At 41.1% G+C, this 16,598-nt stretch overlaps 1 protein-coding gene across 1 annotated transcript; it reads right to left on the bottom strand.

The window, feature by feature from the left end:
* Positions 1–22: 22 nt before the first annotated feature.
* On the bottom strand, positions 23–2,184 carry LOC110952131 (inversin-A). The gene has a single exon (XM_022195513.2). The coding sequence runs from the start codon at positions 2,043–2,045 to the stop codon at positions 435–437; it is 1,611 nt and encodes a 536-aa protein (XP_022051205.1). The 5' UTR covers positions 2,046–2,184; the 3' UTR covers positions 23–434.
* Positions 2,185–16,598: the final 14,414 nt, after the last annotated feature.

The raw sequence follows: 16,598 nt of genomic DNA, 5'->3' as shown, positions 1-16,598 counted from the left end.
GCATACATTAATCCAGGCAGAATATGTTTTAAAGTATTTATTTAGCATGATTGCACAGTCACTGAATATCTTTAAGCAAAATACATTTTTTCTTATAAACACAGAAGCAATATCAAAGACATTTAATTCCATTTAATATAAATCTTTTTATATGTGAAAGAAGATATTCGCTTTAGTAGCTCACAGACTGATAATATATTAATCTATAAATAATTTCAAATATGAGATAGCAAAATTGAATGCAGCTTTTTGCAAATGAACAGCTTTACACCTCGTGTTTAAATCAATAAATACTGAAAAAACTAATTAACTGCACATAAGCAAGGGATTATTATTTCTCCCCTATATAGGCTACAAATAATTACATGTAAGAATTTCATGTGTTGTAAAAACGGCACTACCATCTATTTCTGTTGTTGGACATCGTCCTCATCCTAATTGAGGGTGGACTGAGACGAGCAGCTTTCAAATTCACACTTTACTCCGCTGATGCTGTCGACGCTCGGCTGACTGTTGACCTGCTGGTGTGTGTGTGACAGAGGGAAGGTTTCGGAGCGGGACATCCGACCTCTGCCGTTTGAGGAGCCCGACGAGCAGTCTATCACCATCCTCATGAACTCTGGAGCGGTGAATCGACGCAGCAATCTGGTGCCCAGGCCCATGAACCCGGGGGTGCGGCTGGGGAGCTTCCCTGACTCCATCTCCCCTCTGGCAAAAAGTAGTTTGTTGTGTCTGGTGGTCGTGCCGAAGCTGCCCCTCTTCTGCTGCTCTCTTCTGCCCGATGCAGGCATGTCATTAGCCTCTTCATTCTGCAATTTGAGATTGTCCTCGAGTGCTCTCACCGGTTGGCTCTTGCTGTTTAAAAGAGGTTTTGGCACTGAGACAATTTTGTCAGCATCGTTTGTCAGGCCCCGGGTGTTCCCTTGACATTCCATCTTGTCTATCAGGCATCTCTCATCCTGAAGCGAGGCTCTCTTTAATTTGCTGGCTGACAGGCTCATGTCACGCACATCACCCTGATAGGACTGCTTTCTGCTACTCAGAAGGTCCAGGTTAAATGACTTTGCTTTTCCCCAGAGTGGAAAACTCTCTGGTGTTTGCTCTGGGAGTCTCGTGTCCTGGCTGACATCTCTCTGGCTTGGCTCAGGAAGAGAGTTCAGTGCTTTAGCCCCCCTTAGCTCCCTAAGTTGGCAGTTTTGCAGTTGTTTGGCACTGAAGAGAATGCTGTGATCTCCTTCAGTCTGGCTTTTCTCTAGCTGAGGAGGCAGAGCCCAACTGTGGCGATGGTTGTCCTCTTGAGACTGACTGCGAGGACATCTGAACCGGTTCCAAAGTCCACCGTTTTCTGTAATCTTCAGCTGTCTCTGAAATAGCCTGGGCAGCTGGTCTTCATTATTCAACTGCTTGGAGAACCTCTCCAGAACATGCCTGGGGAGCCTGTTGGGCATCCGGCACTCACCTTCAACAGTGGTACCCGCATCAACAAACGGATCGTCTGTGCCAAGACTCCTCCGGCAGGGAAAGTTCAGAATCTGGACACATTGGTTGTGCCCAAAGAAGTTGGCCACCTCGATGGCTGAATGACCGGCATTATTGGTCCTGTCCAACCTCAGTCCCAGTCTCTTAAAAGCCCTGACCAGGAACTCCAGGACTTGGCTGTGGCCAGAAAATGCAGCATACATGAGGGAACTGTTACCCCAGGCATCAGAGACATCTGGGTCAGCGTTGAACTGCACCAGAAGTTTGACCACATCTAGGTGACCCATCTCACAGGCGTGGCTCAGGGCTGTGCGTCCGTCCTCATCCTGGCAGTTGACATCCGCCCCTTTCTCCAGCAGCAGCCGGGTGAACTTAGCTCTGGTCCCCTGGTCTTGGAGGCAGACGGCGTACATGAGCGGGGTGCGGCTGTTTTCCGTCTTGGAGTTGATGATGCGCCCATCCAAGGCGTCCAGGATGAAGCGCGCCAGGTGGACTTTACCACCATGCATGGCATCTAGGAAAGTCTTGGTGCCAGAGCCCTGGCGTAAATCTTTTGGCCGCATCATTCTTGAACAGCCACTTGTGGAGCTAAGCCGAGAAAGAGAGTGGCAAATCGGGAGAGAAAGTGTGTAGCAAGTTCTCCGAGGCGCTCTGTGTTGACAGAGAGTGCATTTACCTCAGAGTAAGACTCACAGAGGAGCTGCCAGTGTTTTTATACCTCCCTCTCCGCATGCCCTCCCCACGTTGCCTAGGAAACAAACGTCTGAGGACCATTATGCAGTGGCAGCATCCATTCAGTCCAAGCACTCTCTGCCTGGAGAGAAATATATGGTATTTGAACAGAATAATTACTCAAGGAGAAAAACAGGGCCAGTGTTTTTCATGTGAGGTCTGTGAGTTTAAATTAAATCCACCATTTTTACTTTTCTTCAACTCAAATAAACTCAATAAACAAATCCTTTCTTTTTGATCGAATAGTCAGACATTGGAAAGGACAGTCCAGTATTCTGTAAAATGAATGAATGTTAAATCATGCCGCGTCCTATGTACATACAAGGTTATATTATAAGAAAGACTTTCACTGAAGGAGGAAGACTGAAGTCAGGCTTTGAGAGTTCACTTCAAAAGGAGAGAGGGAAATAGAGGGAAAATTAATATGTACCTGTTTATCTTCCCAGCATGTCTTTTGAAATGCTGTATCCCTCCATCCGCTCGGTGTTTCTGTTTGCAGCTTGCTTCAGCCACCAATCATGATGGAGTGCAACAAGTTCAAATTAGGCTGCTCTATTGTGCTCCGACTTTCTCAAGGTTTTATAATAATGACTTTGAATGAAGGTCTTTTTTATTAGGGAGAAAGGGCAAATCCATTGAACTGAAAAAAAAACAGCAGTAAAGGTCTTATTGAATTGGGGGGAAAAAACAGAGTGCAGCTGATGTGGTGACTGACTCTGGTCCCATTTTATCATTCAGATTTACGGACAAGACCACTGTTTGCATGAGGGTCTCAGAACGATTTTCTGTTGCTTTCTGAAGTAAGACCGAAAATAACTGTCAAATAGACATGTGGTTATGGATTGCTTCTGCAAAAATAAGCAGGCTACACTAGAAGTATTGACTGTAGCAGTGTTCTAGCATTGGACTATGTCTGTGCAATGATAAACCAGCAGGTAATTCATCTGTCACTGCATTTTATGTACTAATTAAACAAATAATTTCTTCATATTTTTCCAGTTTACTTATAGTCTTCATTTTCATCACTTATCTCTTGCTTTTATTGTCATGGTTTGTGACATAGACCCCTTTTACACAGCTGTTACTCCTCCACAAGACCAGAACTTAATTTTAATTGCCAATATAAATCTCAGCAGGACTAAATCTGTCAAACAGTAGAGGTGAGGGAAACATTACCTGGGTTCCACGTCACTCTCTGTTCACCATCTGACTTCATCAGACCCTCAGCGGGTCACTTTATGTAACGCTGAGAGCTACTCACTGATCTAAAGATGGCTGAAATTCATTAACAGACGCTTCCTCCTGTGTGTCTCTCAGCAGATTGAAGCTATCACTGCTGTATGCTTCATTATAAAGTTACATCATTTTATAACAAGGTCGTTTAATGCAACATCTCAGTAGGTGTAAGTTCTTAAGATGCCAAAGATGCCACTCTAAATTTAGAAGCACAGTGCTCAGATCCTCAGGATTCATGCTTATCCTTCAAGACATATGTGAAAAGAAAAAGATTAATTTAGTTCTGATAATGAAATTATTAAAGTGGACTATCAATAGGAACATGTCTGTGAGGTGAATGGATGCCATGTACACCCCCTGTTTTAGGACACTTTCTCATTTAAATAAAGCAGAACCTGTCCTACAACTTTTGACAGGGGGTGTATCTACCAAATTTGGTACACATATGCAGCACATCAGGCTGAACAAAAAAGTCAGTGACAGCCACATTCCAAACCCAACAGGAAGTGAGCTATTTTGCGTTGAATGTCAGATTTTGCCCATTTTTCATTTTTTTCTAGAGCGAACGCCTCCTTGGGGGAAACTCCAATTCACCTCAAATTTGGCCAGTACATACAGGAGGCCTTAATGATCCAAAATTATTAAAATCTTTTTCCAAAGTCAAAGGGCGTGTCCGTGGCGGCCTCTGGAATTTTGATGCTTCGCCATGAAATTTCAAATGCTGTGTAAATAGAATAGAATAGAATAGAATAGAATAGAATAGAATAGAATAGAATAGAACTTTATTTGTCATTGCAACAAGTACAACGAAATTGCAAAAGCTCTTCAGTCAGTGCAAAACAGTGTGAAGAAATGCAATAAAAAACACAAGATATAATAAAATAAGGTAAGGTGCAAAATAAAATAACAAATTAAGGAAGTAATAACAATAAGGTGCAGGAGGGAATGGGGTGGGATGATACAGGAATGACATGAGGTACTTATGTTATAGCAAGAGGTAGTGCAACTAGCCTTTGTTCAGAACCCTTACTGCTGTTGGGTAGAAGCTGTCTCTGAACCGGTTTGTCTTTGCAGTGATTGACCTGTACCGCCTGCCTGACGGTAACAGATTAAACATGTGGTGTCCTGGGTGAGAGGGGTCCTGGGTTATTTTTCCTGCCTTTCCTGCCCTGAACATGCTCCAATCTGCCTGAAACTTTACATGTATGATCAGAGTCCTGCCCTGATCATATCCATATGATGAAATACACCCCCTGTCAAAAGTTGTAGGACAGGTTCTACTTTATTTGAATGAGAAAGTGTCCTAAAACTTTTGACAGGGGGTTTATATTATCAAACAAAACTAGGAGTTTATGGCCAGGCGAGCAGGCCTGTGAGATCATCTTCAATTGGCTTGTTAGAATGCCAACATGCACAAATTTGTACAAAACAAAGCTGACAACTAATTTGAAGTGTCTGATCATTAGCAGACAGATGGGAAAAAAAACAAAGTCTGCTTCAATTTTAATGAAAGTCTCTCAAATAGTAATTTTACTCAAACCGCAAATGTGAACCTCACATTGATGCAAGAGAAAAAAAGCATTAATCATCAGCATCCAGCCTCCAGAGAACGTGCCTGTCTGTCGGAAAAAGCAATCAGTGCAACAATCATTGATATATAGCATAACAGCATAGTGCTTATGTTCTCAATTAATAGAAATTGTTTGCTTTCATATCTATATTTAAGAAACCTGCCACAGTTGCAATGGATAGGTAGTGTTGACTGAAGGATGCATTCAACATGCAGTTTTGTAAGTCAGTTATTATATGTGTTCATTTTGAGCAAAGTATCCTGATTCACCTGGGAGTGAAAGCTCAGGGTAAACTGAACTCAGTGCCATGTTTGTGTATTCATCTTGCAGTGGAGAGCACATGGTTCATTGTACTACTGGAAGGACACATTTGAAAGAAAATATACTGCAGCCTTGAGGGGTTCACCTTTCCAGCAAGAATATTTTTCTTTCCCTGTAAGAGTTGTTCACATGCCTTCTTGTGAACTCAAGCTGAGTATAGGTGCAGAATGCATAGATTGTGTTAACTGATGGCAATTTTAGTTCAGTTATTCGTCAGTTATTACTTTATGGTATTTAAACTGTTTTACATGCTTAATTTAGTGTCATTTGCATTATTATAATTTATTATAGTATTTGGTTATTTCAAGTTAATGTGTTCATAAAAGCTAAGGGCAAAAATAGGAGCCTGTCGCTTTAAGAAAGTGCGGCTATCTGTGTGATGCTAAGCACTGTGCAGTGAGACGGCCTGAGAGTCGAGAGGAGCTGACGGTTTTTATGACCGTGTTGTGTAGTGTCGTGTTAGGAACGTGTTGAAACAGTTTAGATTTTATGCAAATTTAAAGCCGTGTCTGGACAGAGAACGTGTCTTCTATTTTTTGTGTTTTTGTTCAATAAATGTGAGAAGACGTACTTTTGTGGAAAACACGCTTTTGCAACACGTGTCAGCCATAAGCTCCAGTGGAAGGTTTTATTGGAAAACCTACTACACTGAGATTTAATATGAACTTCATTCACCTTTGACTTGAACTGGTATTGTATGTGCAGTCTCTAGCATCTCAGCCTCTGAAGCTTGTGACGCCTTCAAAAAATCATAGGTGTCTTGGTGGCTTCCCTCATGGGGCTCTTCTTACACTGTTACTCAGTTTATGAGCCTGCTCTAGGCAGATTTACTCATGCGCCATATTTCTTCCATTTCGTAATGATGGATTTATCTGTACTCCAAGACATCTTAAGTGATTTGGAATTTTCTTTGTATTCATCCCCTGACTTGTCTTCATAGTGTAGTTATAACCACGAATACTGATTCACCAGTGACTGGACTTTATAGATACTGGTGTTTTTATACTACAGTCACATGAGACACATTCACTGCACTCATAAGATCTGAATTTCACCAGTCATGTGACTTCTAGGACCAACTGGCTGCACCTGTGTTGAATTTGGTGAATCACTGAAGAAGTGAATACTTCAGCAATCTTTAATTTTACATTTCAACATTTTAAGCCATTGACATTATTTTGTAGAAATGTGTTTTCATTTTTTTTTTTCATTTTTTGAGGGGAAATTCTTTTAAAAGAAGCCACATTAAATTGATTGTAATTGTTGAAAAGCAATTAGAGGGGAAAATTTCCACTGGTGGGTCAAAAATGTATGCTGATCAATTCAAATGACACTCTCCTATATCTTTGACTTAAAGATAATCCATAAATTCATACTGATAATATTTTTCTCCTTTGTTTTTATGATGAGTCTAGCCTGTCTAGATTATCTTTCATCTCAAAAGCATTTCTTTGGTACTGAGCTCTCTGTAACATCTGTTTGTGAATCATATTACATTAAAATGCCACTGTAGATTTCAATTCTGTAGATCTTGCAGTTTAAATGGCTAATTTTAATTTGAAGATCAGTTTAACAGAGTCTCAAGAGTTTAAATCCAACACAAATTGCAGTGGTCCTTTATAGAAGACATGCACGTGTTTGAAGTGTGATATCATGATTCAAGATCATGACAGCAGAAATGTGTTAGACAACTTACTCCTAATATAATTAACATATAGCTCAGTTTCTACAATCAACAAAAATACAAACACAACACTTTTGTTTTTGCTCCCATTTTTTATGAGATGAACTCAAAGATCTAAAACTTTTTCCACATACACAATATCACCATTTCTCTCAAATATTGTTCACAAATCTGTCTAAATCTGTGACAGTGAGCACTTCTCCTTTGCTGAGATAATCCATCCCACCTCACAGGTGTGCCATATCAAGATGCTGATTAGACACCATGATTAGTGCACAGGTGTGCCTTAGACTGCCCACAATAAAAGGCCACTCTGAAAGGTGCAGTTTTATCACACAGCACAATGCCTCAGATGTGGCAAGTTTGAGGGAGCGTGCAATTGGCATGCTGACAGCAGGAAAGTCAACCAGAGCTGTTGCTCGTGTATTGAATGTTCATTTCTCGACCATAAGCCGTCTCCAAAGGCGTTTCAGAGAATTTGGCAGTACATCCAACCAGCCTCAGAACCGCAGACCATGTGTAACCACACCAGCCCAGGACCTCCACATCCAGCATGTTCACCTCCAAGATGGTCTGAGACCAGCCACTCGGACAGCTGCTGAAACAATGGGTTTGCATAACCAAAGAATTTCTGCAGAAACTGTCAGAAACCGTCTCAGGGAAGCTCATCTGCATGCTCGTCGGCCTCATCTGGGTCTGGACCTGACTCCAGTTCGTCGTCGTAACCGATTTGAGTGGGCAAATGCATTGGAGAGGTGTTCTCTTCACGGATGAATCCCGGTTTACACTGTTCAGAGCAGATGGCAGACAGCGTGTGTTCCAGACATCATGCGGTAAATGGACAATGGATGTTCTTCTGAGTAACATTATATAGGTCTTGTGGACCCTCCTACATATGGTTTACATTAAAGGCACACAAAGAAGGGGCTTCAAGTCTCTAGACTTACTGGCACCTTGCCTAGCTATGATGAACATTCAACATATGATTCACATTCTCCTTTACATTCCTAGAGGACAGAGAAAATACGTACCTCAGAAAAACACATACTATCAGTGGGCAAATGCATTGGAGAGGTGTTCTCTTCATGGATGAATCCCGGTTTACACTGTTCAGAGCAGATGGCAGACAGCGTGTGTGGCATCGTGTGTGTGAGCGGTTTTCTGATGTCAATGTTGTGGATGGAGTGGCCCATGGTGGCGGTGGGGTTATGGTATGGGCAGGCATCTGTTATGGACGAAGAACACAGGTGCATTTTATTGATGGCATTTTGAATGCACAGAGATACTGTGACCAGATCCTGAGGCCCATCGTTGTGCCATCCATCCAAGAACATCACCTCATGTTGCAGCAGGATAATGCACGGCCCCATGTTGCAAGGATCTGTACACAATTCTTGGAAGCTGAAAACGTCCCAGTTCTTGCATGGCCAGCATACTCATCGGACATGTCACCCATTGAGCATGTTTGGGATGCTCTGGATCAGCATATACGGCAGCGTGTACCAGTTCCCACCAATATCCAGCAACTTCGCACAGCCATTGACGAGGAGCGGACAGTAGATATATTTTTACGATCTGTTACACTCTGTAGTGTTCTGATAAAACCATTAACCCATCTAAGGCTGTGTCAGGAGAGTTACATATTAAAGACTGCACTTATCGCTTGCATTGTAAATACATTGCACATAGGAGGCCGCCTTTACGGTCACACTGATAAGACATTAAGTGAGACACACTTCTTATCAGGCGTCCCAGTTTGAATGCACTCTGGCTTTTGACAGCTTTTTCAGAGGACAGTTCACCCTCTGCAATAGATCTGATCCACCTGGACATCATGTATCCTCACAGGCACACTACAAGCTGTGCTTCAGCTGGAGGCTGAATTTTCTGATTCAGCCTCCAAGAAGATCTTTGGTTTAATATAGTATTAATTTCTTGAAATGTTCCCATCTATGAACATTAGACACCTTTTTATTTCATCTTCGAGTAGAAACAGTGTAACTAGTTTTATGTGATTTTTTTATTAAACGTGCAGCCTATTTGTTGCACAGCACAATTATAACCTAATTCTTTATTTTTGTACAATATTACTTCAAAGCCAAGAGCAATGGTTTAACTAGATCAGCAACAGTACTTTGTTACTGCAATAGAGTGTATAAACCTTCATAAATCCTGCTCAGTGCGTCTCTATGCATGACATAAAACCATTCTGCTATCCATTCGCTGAAAATAAAATGAATGAAATGTGGATGAAATATTCAGAATGTGAATGACTTGGTACCATGAGACTTGCTAATTGAACAGATATATGCAATAAAGCAGAGATGTCATGGTAAATACCTGATCTCCCATTCACCGCGGGCCTGGCCCTGGCAGGAGACACTCTGAATGTCTGATTAGAAATTAAAGCTCGTGTCAAGTTAAGGTGTTATCCACAGCCCTAAATGTCTTAATTAGTCACTGGGGAGAGTGCACTTCCAGTGCAACAACAAAATCAACAAATCTCTCCAGGTTCTTTAAGAAAAACTTGTAAACGGAAACAAAACACTGGGCTAAACCCTCTTGGTAACTCCACTTAGCTACTAACACCTGGGACTAAATTAGCGTACGAACACAAAGTAGGAAATTAAGTTCACGCATGGGCCATTCATGGTTGCTAAAAATGTTTTCTTACCGGTGACTCAACATGCCCTTATCCTCCATGGACTACTTCATCTTCTCCCTACTAATTGAGCACACCTGGTTTAGACTATCATCTGCCTCGCACTGTGAAAAACTGATGCAACTTGTGTTGAGTTTTCCATTCCCTGGACAAATTTGTAACGATGGAAAGACTGCCAGCTAAGACACAAAGTTCTAATGTCGAACCTGAAAAGATGACACCTTCCTGGAACATGTCACCATTATTACAGAGGTATTTTCAGCAGGACAATCAGATTTTTGTTCCCTCGCAGTTATGTAACATCTTAACACAGGCAGCTCTGTCATCTGAGCAGTCAGATATCACATCTCCTGCAATGGCAAAGTGCTGAAATTATGCACCTGTATTCAGCCAAAACAATCATGTGTCTTTGTGTCTATTCAATTCCTCTAATGCCCTTTGATTTGATACAAGGACGCAGCAGTCTCAGGTCGAATTGAGATTTCACACGCCATTGGTTCCAGGAAAGAGGCAGCAGCTGGCCTGCTGTCACTGTGTAGCCACTGTGTATCATCACTAAGGTGGAGGCGGGGTCACCGTTGTTCCACGGCAGAAAGCAAGTGTCATGTTCAGCAGCAGAATCTTTAAATGAACTTCAAACCTTAATGAAAGTCCTTGGGGTGTTGTTTTTGGTGTTTATTTCCCCCAAATTAAAATGTACCATAACCTGCTTTTCGTCTTCAGTCGACTGGGATAGGCTCCAACGATGTATAGAAAATAGATGGGTAGATGGAAAAACGTAACAACAAATGGACTTTTTTTTTCTGAGAATACAGAGGACAGACAGAAGAAAGCCAGTGGGAGGTGAATGGAAGAGGACAATTACCCAGAGTTGCAGGGTTGCAGATGAAGAACCTGACAGCTCATCACAAGCTGCCAATCATAAGGACCACTGACATGTTACTGGCCATGAGGCGGGCCCCTTAGTGTCTTTGCTTCCGCTACTATCATCAATTATGGCCTTAACTTGGGCTTGCCAGGCTGCCACAACCAGATGGTAAACAGTAGGCTGTTTCTTGAGCCTTCGGATTTAGCGGGCTTTAATATCAGCTCTTCGACCGAGACATTTTTGACAACAGTGCATTAACACCTACAGGGCGTGTTCCTTTGCCACAGCAATAGGGGGGATGACTATTTATTAAAGAGAGAAAGCAGCACTGCAGAGAGAGAGTGCAAAGTCCAAGTGCAAATAAGGATGAAATTTTTGGTGGTTTCGCTCAGATATGTTCAGAAAGTTACGGTTTTAAGGAAAACAAACACACCAAAAGTATTGCTCTAAAAAGTGCTGTTGGGTGGATTTGTTGAAACTTCAGAGTGAGTGAGATTTTTTATTCTTAATGCTTACAGTGTCGGAGACGAGTAACATGGACCTTCTTCTGATTCTGAGTAAGAATGTAAGTAAGCTTACTTTCCAGAATGCCAAGCTGTTCCTAACACTGTCCCTGCAAACCCCTCTAGCTGTAATCAAACTTGTTACCAGTTTCCTGTTGCATAAGAGCATCATAAGATGAGTCTGTATCTGTAACACTTTTTTCAACACTGCAGTTAGTACCCATAAGCCACCTGTACCCTCTCCTTAATCTATCAGGTCTGATGAAAATTCCTGTCCTGCAATGGTGTGGAAGAGAAGGAGGGCCTCAGAGCTCCCTCTCCATCTCCCACCTGACAGGCCCCATTTGTGGCCTTGCAGACTCGCTCACCTTTGACAGCTCAATAAATTGTACAAATGGATAACAAATGTATTTGTTTCATGTCCACATTGTGCAGACATGGGTAACACGAGGTCCGCCACACTGTCACATCCACTGCAGCAAACGGCAGGTTTGGCTGGGTCAGTGGATGAAACAGACAAAAAGCACCTGGAGGCTGTAAGACAATAGCAGATGCCAGGTTTCATTTCGCTTGATGTCTCGACCGCCGACACTGTTGCATCTTTCATCAAGTTCCCTCAGTCCATCACTTTATGGACTCTGGGAAAAAATGAAACTCATCTTTTTTATTTTTTTGTGATCAACATTTTATTGATTTTACTATTTTAGAACATCTCTGTTGAATTCAGACATGAGTACTGACAACATTAATAACTGAGGCAGACAGTATCAGTCAAACCTCACCTCAGGACACAAAAGGCTTTGAAAATGACAACCTTCTCTGCTCCCTGGAGGAGTTTCAGTTCTTCTTAGATGAGCGAACAGCCCTGAGGCCCATGGCCATTCATTCTCTCTCCCACATGCTCTGCCAATCACGTTGTTCAGCATTCAACTTCTAACAGCTCAAATTGGCTTCTGTGGCTTTTTCCGTAGCGGCAAACAGTGTACAGTAAATGTAGCTTTTACATAAAATGAACCCACGATAAGACTGATATTTCTTAGAAAAGAGGCACTTGGTGACTCACCTGCCTTAAGTGCATAGCATAAAAATGCATGTTGTCATGACTGTGTGGGTTTTACTGTGACTCACAACCCTTTTCACACTGAAGGTTTCGGGAAGCTGCTGCCCCATGGAACACAAAAGCAAAAAAAATAAAAATAAAGACAAAGAAAAGAAATGCTGAGGTGAAGTAATGATTTGGACGAACTTAAAATGTAATTTCAGCGACATGCATTAAAATAAGAGCATTTCACATGTGTGTATTTGTCAGGGCTGAAGGACAACTTAAAAAAAATTGCAAAGACTCATGTACAGAAATAGGACTTTATTTTCTTATTTTTTTACAGTGTCTATGAAATTCTTTTATATAGAGAAAATTGCATCTTCCAAAGAATTTGGTGGACACCTTCTTTGACTAAAAGTAATTTGATTGGCAGCCCAAGACATTTATTTTTCATCAAAACCATGAAGGAATAACTGTGGAAAACATGCTTATCCGTGAGGCAGATGACAACACTGACAACACCGACATGTCTGCACAATAAATATGAGAACAGAACCAGGAGGAAGAATTTCTTTCTTGTGTTTTGATCATTTTTCTGGGAAATATTTGATTTTGAACTGAAACCTTGAATAAAATCATTTTCAAATATTTACCCAACAAGCCTTAGACTGCCAGCAATACCAAATCAGACTAATAATGTAGTAAAAATAATGTAACTAAGGTGATATATTTTTATATATTTTTCCAAATTTGAATTTAAGCATTTACAGCACCCTCCATGATTATTGGCACCCCTGGTTAAGATGTGTTGAAAGCCTTAAAATAAATCCAGTTTTTATTGCAGAAGCATACTTTCACACTGAAAATTGTAGAAAAATGTATTATAGGAGAAGATTAGGTGCTGTTTTGTTGGCAAAAGGGGGTTGTACGAAGTATTAACATCAGTGGTGCTAATAATTGTGGCACACATGATTTCATGTAAAAGAATTATTTCTTAATGTGTGATTTTTTTCCCTACTGAATAAATGCACTTAAATTAAAAGTTGGATTTTCCTCTTTTTTTCACTGTGGTCCTATATTATTTTTTAAAATGAATTTATTAGAAGCTAAAGAACACATCTTAAGCAGGAGTGGCAATAATTATGGAGGGCGCTGTATTTGGAACCATTTAGGAAAGTTAAACAATAAACACTGAACTTATTCACGCTGCCGAAAACTAAGTGGACTACGCAGATCATTCTGTTCAGTCATTTGCAGCTGAAACCAGACGTCCTTGTGATTGCGATTACATAACTGTGTAGTCAGCTGCATGGGTTTTCATATCACTCTAGTGTTTCAGTCCTCTTAACTCACAGTGAGACAGATGCTCTCACCCCAGGGAGCTTGGGCCCATAATGGAGATGTCAGTACACAGAGTAATTCGCCCAACCTGAGCCTGATGGCATGAATTTTTGCTCCAAAACTGCCAGGGGAACATGAGAAAATCAGAATTCAAGTCGCTTTGAGAGTGCTGTCTGGCGCCACTTTAAAGTGTGTGGGTGAGTGGTTGTGCATACTAGTATGTGTCTATGTGTATAAATGTAAGCACCGTATCCTCAGCACATGTAGGAAGTTAAAATTTGCATCTCTGAGAGCGTGGAGGCACCTCTCACGGGCCCTCAGCGCTCTTGATACACACCGGAGTAGAGGTGGTTAGATGAGCCTCCCGTAACACTCATTAGTCTGCGGATCCCAAGTCCAAACTATGATTTTAATTGGATTACATAAGTTATCCTGCAGCAAAAATCTGCTGCTTGGATGTGAATTATATCCAAAACTCATTCTGAAATTGCAATCCTTGCTCTTCTTCTTTAAAAGGCAGCATTAGTGTAGTGTAGTGTGCAGCCCACAGAATCATCCAAACACACACACACACACACACACACACACACACACACACACACACACACACACACACACACACACACACACACACACACACACACACACAGTCTGTGGCAGTGCAGCCTCAGCAGGTGGTGTGAATGTGGGAGGTGTGGGTGCTTAATATTCATCCAGGATGGCATCCACTTCAAGTCAAGATGGACTACGGATCATGACTCCACCTCCTGTGGGTCAAGGCTGCTTCCTCAAACAGGAAACAACAAGGAGAAGAGAAATGCACTTTATTCTTCACATGCAGGCCTACTTCTTAGCGTTTTTATTCTTACACAACTTATCAACTCACCAGAAATACTCCACGTCTACTATCTGCTATCGCTACATCTCACATTTTTCACCTGAACGTTGTGCAGAATTTAATCTTTAAATTGTTTCTTGCTTAATTAAAACTGAATGGCGGACCACAGATTACAACAGACAAAAGCTTAAACTGTCTTTTCAGTCACCGCCAAGAATCAGCATGAATGCACTGAAGGTCGGTGTAAATAGTTTATTGGCCTTTCAGCTGTCATCCGCCCATGCTTTAACTATATGCCGTTAATCCTGTGGAGGCTGTGGGGGACTGGAGGTTATCCCAGCTGACAGTGGGTGAGAGCTGTGTTATAGAGGCTGTTTTTGTTTTGTGGTGAAAGGTAGTATGAAAATTGTTGCATGCACACATGTTAAATGCACAGTGGAAATGTCAAACTTATGTCTGAAGTCTGCATTCCTTAAGTCAGGTATACCAACATTAAACCCTCTATGATAGGGGTGTCAAACATGCAGCCCGCGGGCCAAAACCGGCCCATCAGAGGGTTCAATCTGGCCTGTGGAATGACTTTGTAAACTGTAAAACTTACAGAGAAGACATCAACTGAAAATTGTAAATTTGTGAAACTGTAAATTAAAAATAATTTCTAGATGTTGACAAGTTTTGATCATAAAGTAAAATACTATATTGCTTATTTTTCTTGTTGTTTGTCTCATGTTTTTGCCATTTTGTTTCTCGTTTTTGTCATTTTGTGAGTTTTTTTTTGTCCCGCTTGTATTTTTGTCTTATTTTTGTCATTTTGGGACCATTTTGTTGTATTTTGTCTTTTTTTGTCATTTTAATCATAAAGTAAAATACTATATAATTCAGTTCCAGATACCTGTGGCTAAATGCTTTGTGCCTTTCTACATAAACTGTGATCTGTAAGTTGTAACGTATAAATGATAAGTGAGGAATAATGTTTTTGAAATTGAACTTATTTTTCTTCCAGGTTGTTCATGATGTTTTGTAACAAGATAATTCCTTAAATGTGAACACTTAGAGAATGTGCTTTTTAACACTAAAACAAAGGGGAATATTTCAGTTCTAGTTATTTTTTTAGGTTATTATGCTCTGATTTTACTGGTCTGGCCCACTTGAGATCAAATTGGGCTGAATGTGGCCCCTGAACTAAGATGAGTTTGACACCACTGCTCTATGACAACACACACAGATTTCCTAAAGACTGATGTTAAAGTTCAGTGTGGTGTCTCTAGTTGTTTCCACTTTGAGATTGCCAAACTCCTTCTAATCAGAATATGAGCAAGAAGGTTGAATGCGGGTGGAACTGAGATGGGTCATGGTCTCTCCCAGAATAGCATCCATCTGTCATTCAAAGTGGCCATGCTCTTAAATTATGCAAAACCTTAACCAATAATACAAACTGCACCATGTGCTTCTGTCATTAATGGGGAGTTAGCCATAGAAGTCAAATCTGATTTTTGTACCAGGCTATAAACGTGTTCATTCCTACTCTAAAGTTTGATATTTTTACATGGGAGTCAATCTGAGGAACTGCCATTTTTTAGCACTTGGACATTGGCTTCATTTTCAACCCTGGAGGTTGGGTACAAATTGAGATATATCCACCAGCTGTTTGAGGTTTATTAAGCCTTTTACAACATATTCATGCACCATATGCTTCATTCATTTATCCAATATTTAATTTGTAAGCACTAAAACCACTAATATGTGTCCATTTCTTCTTGGTTAATTCTTTAACCTTCACTTTCACCTCCTCACACTTTTCAATTTAAGGCCATTTTACCTCTTTCTTCTTGAAAACACTGCAAATTTTTCTTCCAATAAAGATTAAATTTTCCATCTGCTCCTGCAGCTTAGTAATTTTGTGTGTGTGTGACCAGAAATGGTTTCCTCCTTTTGACTTTCCGTCCAGTCTTAGTGGGCAGTGAAGTGTTGCCTGGTGGTTAAGATGTCCTGCTCAGGCCATCCCTCTCCAGCTGGTATGAGACAGAGCAGTCAGAGCCGTCTTCACCTTATGTAAGATCATGAGCCCAGTGATTCAGGGCTGACTGCATTCACACTTCAAAGCTAACAGTTCATCTGTGTTGTGCATGAGGTGGCAGGACTCTCAGGCACAAGCTGTGTCTCCTTGTGGCTTGTGCACATCCTCCACTTTTAAATGTCACTCATGTCATTTGATTCAGAAGACAAGACTCACACCGAAAAGGAAATTTTCCTGGACAGATTGCTATGGATGGTGAGTCAAACAAAAGCTGTGTTCATTAATAAATGCATGCATGTGTGTG

This window comes from Acanthochromis polyacanthus, chromosome 1 (assembly GCF_021347895.1).
Source record: "Acanthochromis polyacanthus isolate Apoly-LR-REF ecotype Palm Island chromosome 1, KAUST_Apoly_ChrSc, whole genome shotgun sequence".
Classification (NCBI taxonomy): Eukaryota; Metazoa; Chordata; class Actinopteri; family Pomacentridae; genus Acanthochromis; species Acanthochromis polyacanthus.
Note: the sequence above shows the minus strand (reverse complement) of the source record. Positions and strands in the feature narration are given on the sequence as shown.